The 6671-nt window shown below is 60.2% G+C and overlaps 1 protein-coding gene across 1 annotated transcript in view; it reads right to left on the bottom strand.

Annotated features, from left to right (window-relative positions):
* Nucleotides 1-4363, bottom strand: part of GRIK3 (glutamate ionotropic receptor kainate type subunit 3) — a 76661-nt gene extending 72298 nt beyond the window's left edge. Inside the window, exon 1 of the mRNA XM_021375460.1 lies at nt 3947-4363. Coding sequence (XP_021231135.1) covers nt 3947-4061 — 115 coding nt within the window. The 5' untranslated portion in view covers nt 4062-4363. The remainder of the gene's footprint in view (nt 1-3946) is intronic.

The following is a 6671-nucleotide window of genomic DNA, read 5'->3' as shown; positions in this document are numbered from 1 at the left end:
TTGCACACCAACCCCTCCTTGCACACCGACCCCTCCTTGCACACCGACCCCTCCTTGCACACTGACCCGGGCCGTGCATTGCCCCGCTGAGGTCCCACTCCCAGCTGTGACTTTGTGCACTGTGCAGCTCCGCTCATCCCGGGGCACCCCTTCCCCGTGACGGAGGAGGGTCGATGATTTTATTTTTCTTGCTATTTCTTTTTTTTTTTTTTTTTCGGATTGATCTTAATTTCCCGCATCGTGCTCCCGCGGGGGTGCCGAGATCAAACAATTAGGCTATTCCGCGATAAAGAGGTAACATTGTTATTCAAATGTATTCAGAATTAATTTACCACCAAACAGTTGACGCTGAAACCGCCAGGACGCGCTGCCTGACGCACGGAGCATCTCCTGACCCCCAGCACCTCCCTCCATCACTCAGTGCTCGAGCAGTGGGTGCACGGCCACGCAGACGCAGGCGGGGTCACAGGAGAAGCCGCCACGGGGGCGATGGAGAGGGTTATTTTTATTAAAAAAAGGGGGGAAAATCAGAAAGCCCTTTAGTGGCAGCGGGGAGCGTGCAGAAGAAGAGCCCCAAAGGAACATAGCCCAGGGGGTCCCTGCGCAGCACTGACCCCAGGAGGCCCTCATCCCCCCCCCCTCATGTCTCAGCTCCCCCCGGCGCTGCCTTATTTCTGAAGGCAACTTCGTCTGCAGTGTGTGGGAAGGTGATTGCGGAATTAAATTCCAGGCGGGCGTAATGAGCCTCCGAAAAGCCAATCACACACAGGAGGGTAATTATCCACGGAATTTGTTTTCTGTGTATTTATATAAAATAATCAATGCTTCCCCCCCCCCCCCCCCTTCCCCCCCCAACTCCCCGCACCGATTCCGATCCCGTTGCGTTGTCTTTTCTGCGCGGCACGCAGTCGGTGCCCGGGGGCACCCGGCTCCAAAGGGCTCCAAAGAACAGAGCCCACGTTCCTCCAGCAGCACCATCCCCACCCAGCCCGTGGGCACTGCTGCTGCACGCACCGCAGGGCTCTCATCCCGGGGGATAAAAAAAAATATATAGATATACATATATAAGAAAATACAAAACCAGGAGAAGAGCCAAGAGCCAGCGGCGCGCGTGGTTGCTTTGAAAAGCGGAGAGAAAAATGGAATCTGTCCAGGGAGAGGAGGGCAGGGCGTGGGGTGGGGGTGGCTCTGCTGTTGCAGGGCTGCAGCTGGGCCGTGCTGCAGGAGGGCAGCCCCCCGCAGTGCTGGGTGCAGACAGGACCAGCCTGGAGAGCGACGCGAGCAGCAGGGCCGGGCCGAGCGCTCCTGCGCTGCAGCTTGCACCGTCTCCTTTTCATCTCAGCCTTGCTGAGGTCCTCCATAGGCACACGGTCATCCCGAGCTGATCCTGGCGATGCTTTGGGCTTGGGCAGCTGTTGGAATCGCTCTGCTGCCCCACGCCGACCCCAGGGCTGCGAGCTCCTGGCTGCCAGCCCAGCCCTGCCGCCTCCAAGGGAAGCGCTGCGCTCCCACCCCTGGGTGCCCAGCCCTGCTCCGGGACAGCCCGGTGCCACGGCAGCACCCCGAGCACATGGTGGGGGGGAAGGGGGGGGGCTGTTTTCTGATGCGGCGTTTTCAAATATTTATCATTGCAGAGTAATTAAACAGCTGCTGGGGAAGCTTCAGATCCCAGCTCCTACCTATTAACAGCAAAACCCAGCGACGAGGCATAGGCTTTCTTTGTGCGCGTATTTGTGTAGATTATGTTTAGATGTGTAGATTAAATATTTATATTTTATGTGTGAGAGAAAGGGCGCTTTCAGCTCTTCCTTTCCTTCCCTAGATATCTCCTAGAGAAGAAGCAAAGCCCCGCTGTATTCATTTCAGTTGTCAGCTTCATGGGAAAACGAGGGAGCTTGGAAAAAGTTACCTGTTCCCTGCGCTTTAATTTTCGGTTTTAAAACAATACTTATGTAAGCGTCCTCCAGTTCTTGGCATCGCCTAATAATTAAAAGAATTACTTGAAAGCCAGAGCAGCTTTGCACGCATGAATGCGGGGGGGAGAAGCTGCAATTTCCCAGTGAAAGAGGCCGGAGTGACTCCAGCTCTAGCTGGGAGCGCAGGTGAACGTGGATCTTCCTGCAGCCCCATCATGGCTCCGTCCTGACCTTTCTGCTCCTGTTCTAGTGGTGGTGGAGGGGGGGGGCTGAGCGAGGGGCTGAGCTGTTGGTTGTGGCTGGTGCTGGTGGAGCAGCAGCGGTGCGGCCGTGGAGCTGGGGCTGCACGGCATTGCACTGGGCTGCATGGTGCCCTGCATGGCCCTGCTCCTGGGGCAGCCTCGGTGCTGGCAATGCCTCAGCTCGGTGCCTGCTGTGACGAGGAGCAAAGCCACAGCCCAACCACAGCGTTTCAGGAAGGGCCGGCGCGCTTTCCCTGCTGGAAGCTCCCGTATCCCTTTGTGCGATTGCTTGCAGCCCTGCCTAGAAAATGTGACGGCGCCAAGCAGTGCCCCGGGGATGCTCCCGCTCCCGAACACCTCCGTGAGCAGTGCTGATGCTCACAGTGCATCTCCCATCCACCTTTCCCACTGAATCTCAGGCTGCTGCAGCACGCATGGGACACGTCTGCGCGGCGTGGGTTGCTCGCAGCAGCCCAGGAGAGCAGTGTGCACCCTGCAGGACTCGAGCCCCGCTCCGTGCCAGGGCCGTGCACTCTCACACAGCCCTTCTGGAGGTGGCAATATTTCAGAACGCAGCTGCCCTTCAGGACTGGCATTTTTCTCTTTCTGGCTTTCCCACGGCTGCTGTGCACTCGCATCAGCATCAGTAAGTCCCGGGTTTGTGGGGTTTTTTTTTTGCACTGAAAAATATCCGCAAATCTGTTCGGTTTTCACTGGTTTCTCCAGCTTGGAATCTGGTCCCCGAGCAGGCAGTAACCCTGTCCTGGCCGCTGTAATGGGCAGACAGCAAATCCCTGCGGATGCGAACTGATGGCGAAGTGCATGGGATGTGGCAGGGAATCAGAGACTTTCTTTATACGACACACTTATGCATCTAGCTTAATTAGAGAAAGAAAGATCATAGCCTCTTTCCCAAGCTGTTATCTGTGCAATTACTTTATGTAACATCATTAAAAATTAATTTTCCCCAGAACCTCAGCTATTTAATGAAAACCACCCGGCTCCCAGCAGCGGCGTAGCACCTTGCAGGCTGCGTGCTCGGCACAGCTCCCGGCACCTCCTGCCCTGCACAGCCCCACGGCAGCACCCAGTGCCCAGCCTGAGCCCAGGGCTGCTCCCAGCCGGGGTCAGATCACCTCTGCACAGCACCCCTCCTGCAGCAGGCTCGCACCTCTGCTCGCAGCCACACAGCGCCCACCTTGCACCGGCACAGCATCCCCCTCTGTGGGGCACAGCATCCCCTTCTCCGGGGCACAAAATCCTCTTATCCGAGGCACAGAATCCCCTTTTTTCTTGGGGCACAGCATCTCACTCTTCAAGGCACAGCATCCTCCTCTCAGGGACACAGCATTCCCCCCTTCAGGAACACAACATCCCCTTCTCCGGGAGCAGAGCCTTGCCCCTTTCTGGGGCACGGCATCCCCTTCTTTGGGGTACAGCATCCCCTGCTTTGACAGCACGGCATCCCTTTATCCCGAGTGCACAGCTTCCCTTTCTCGTGGGCACAACGCCCCGCTCTCCAAAGCAAAGCGTCCCCCTCTGCGGGGCACAGCATCCCTCCTCGCACCGGGCACCGCGACGCTCCTCGTACCATTCTCAGCATCTCTCTTCCGCGCCAGCACCGTGCCCAGCTCCCCCCGGCAGGGCGCAGCCCCGCACCGCCCCGTACTCCGGCTCCGTGCTCCCTCCCGGCGCCGGGCAGGGACGCTCCGGCTCCAGCCCCGCTCTCCGCATCCCGTCCCCGTGCGGGGCAGCGCACCGCACCCCTTCTCGCCGCACTCCGCTTACCTATCCGGATGACATGCGGCATCCCATGCGAGCAGTGCCCCCAGAAGCCTCCGAGCAGGAGCGCCGCGCAGTATTCCCAGAGAACGCCGCGGAGCGCCGGCCACGGCTGGGTCATCGTCGGGCAGGGCGCGGGGCCGCGGCCCTACGGCCCCAGGGGCAGCGGGGCGGGGGGCTGCGGCCCGGGGCTCAGCCGGAGCGGCCGCCCATGGCACATCGTAGTGAGCGCGTCGTGCCGAGCCGAGCCGCGCCGAGCCGTGCCCAGCCGAGCCGTGCCGAGCCGTGCGGGTCCAAAGCGAACCGTGCCGTGCCGTGCCGAGCCGAGCGGAGCCGTGCGGGCGGCACCTGCGGAGCCGGGCTGTCGGTGCGCCCGCAGGAGCGGCTCTGTCCCCTCCTACCACTGATGCGCGCGGCTCGCACAAAGCCCCGGAGTGGAGCGTGCACACACGCACACGCACACGCTCACACACCCGCGTTCACACCCGCACCGACACGCTCACCCCGGGGGGCTGCGGGAACGGCCCGCCCCGACGGCTGCCCCGCGCCCCGTCCCCCGGCGTCCCGCTGTTCCCAGTGTCCCCGCTGTGTCCCCGCCGTCCCCGCGTCTTGGGGATGCTGGCACCCTGTGTCCCCGGAGCGGTGTCTCAGGTGTCTCCTATGTTGGCAGAGGTGCCCACTGTCCCCTGTGTCCCCGGAGCTCCTGGGAATCTCGCTCTCCCCATGTCCCCAACGGCCACTCTGTGCTGGGGATGATGGCGTTCCCTCTATTCCCACAGGTCCTGAGGGTGCCACTGTCCCTGGAGGTCCGCACTGTCCCCTGTGTCCCCCGGAGCTCCCAGCAATTCCACCATCCCCTATGTCTCCCGAGATCCCCGGGGTCCCCTATGTCCCCGGAGGTCCCCACTGTCCCCTTTGTCCCCACCAGCCCCGCCGGGCGCGGGGCAGCACCCAGCAGCACGGTTGGGTGGGGGCTCGGGCTGGGGGGCCGGTTTCATTTCGGTGCCACCACTGAGCCCTGCGAGGAGGGAGCGGAACGACTGCGGTGACAGAGACGGAGCGCCGGGGGAGGAGGCGGCGTTGCCAACCGGCGGGGCTCGGCGAGGGCGAATTTATTTTTTTCTCATTGAAATAATTCGATCTATTCCATCATTTCCAATCGCTCCCATTTGCGAGCTGTCTGCTAACTACATCGCCTGGAACATCTCGAGAGCGAATCTTTAATATTCTTGCAAACATACTATTAGTCCGTATCTGTTCATCCTTTCTCAATTCTGCCCGTCTCTCCGCTCGCCGCGCTCTGCGCTGGAGGAGCAGCCGACCTCGCTCTGCCTGCAGCTCATCCCACTGCCGCAGCTCCGCCCGGACGCCGTGCCCCCCCAGGGTGGGGGGGATGGGGGGGGAGGGGGAACGTGTGCGAATATCCATCGCTCTGAAAGTCGGAGCACGGCTCCTGGGGTCTGCGTGTGACTGAAGACGGCACAGTGGGGCGGCGGCCCCCCCCCTACCCCCGTGGGGCACCCATGGCCATGGGGCCGGTCCTGTGCTGTCGGGAGCGGTGGTTGTGGAGCTCGGGGGGTTTTGGGGGGCTGAGTGCCCGTAGGGAAACTCCTGGCAGTGCCAGGGGGGGAGCAGCCCCGCTGTGAGGGTGCTTCTGTCTCTCAGGGCTCCAAAAGGGATGAGATTCAGCACGAGTGCATGCGAGGAATTCTCGTCACTCGGTGCTTAAACAAAGGACAGCTGTTGCTGTGGGCTTGGTGTAAAACCAAATGTCACAATCTGCTAAATCTGTGCACCTGGAGTTAGGAAAATTCTTTCGGGAGGAGGACGGCGGAGAGAGCTGTTCTTTGCTCTTCAGACTGTAGCACTCAGGGAAGAGTTTGGCTTTCGGTAACTCAGGATAAGAAGTTCTGATTCTGCAAAGTGTTTGAATCAGGCAGTTGGCAGGCGATGTTTGCTGTGAGCTCGTGAGAGCGGTGCTGCTTGCAGGCAGCAGGCACCCAGCGTGCTCCAGCTTCTGCCTTGCTCTCTGCAACCCCAGCAGCAGCGCAGTGGGGTTTTCAAGGGGTGGGCTCAGGTGCAGATCCCCCGTCCTGGGCTCTGCGTGCCCCTCCCTGCAGCCCTTGGGATACAGGCGCGGTTTGGATGCTCCCGGCTGGGGATGAGGGTGCTCGGATCTGTTGGGTTTCTCATCCTGCAGCGGCTGCTCGTGGCGTTTGGAGCCGCGTGTATCACACATGGAGGTTACTCATCTACACTTTGCATTTTTTATATGCGTGAAATCTCGGTTCTCTCGCCCACAAACGGAGCTGCGGGCTCACGGATGTTCCAAAGAGGATGGATTCAGTGCAGGGCTTCTCCGTGTTGGGTGTGGAAGGGAACTGTTCGCAAAAGTGGGGAAAAAAATGTTGCAACAATTTCGTTAATATCTGGGGGAAACACTGCTTGGCAAAGGACTCCTTCACTCCGACCTGTGCTTCAGAAGAGGCGCAAGCCTCAGAGAGAGGCACAAACATTTCAGTAGCTGCGACCCTTTTCCATGCTAATGAAGGAAAAAAAGAGGCTCTTTTCATTGCCGTCGCTGCCTAAACCTCTTGATGTGACCCAGCGGCATCCACGTGCGTTGTGTTTGCATTTCTGTGCGTGCAGCGCAAGCAAGCCACGATCACCGCGAGTGATGCTGCCCAGCGCTCGCGTTCCGGAGATGCTCGGGCTGCAAGCGCTGTAAGCC

Source organism: Numida meleagris, chromosome 22 (genome assembly GCF_002078875.1).
Source record: "Numida meleagris isolate 19003 breed g44 Domestic line chromosome 22, NumMel1.0, whole genome shotgun sequence".
In the NCBI taxonomy this organism is placed as follows: domain Eukaryota; kingdom Metazoa; phylum Chordata; class Aves; order Galliformes; family Numididae; genus Numida; species Numida meleagris.
This window is presented reverse-complemented; position numbering and strand designations above follow the sequence as displayed.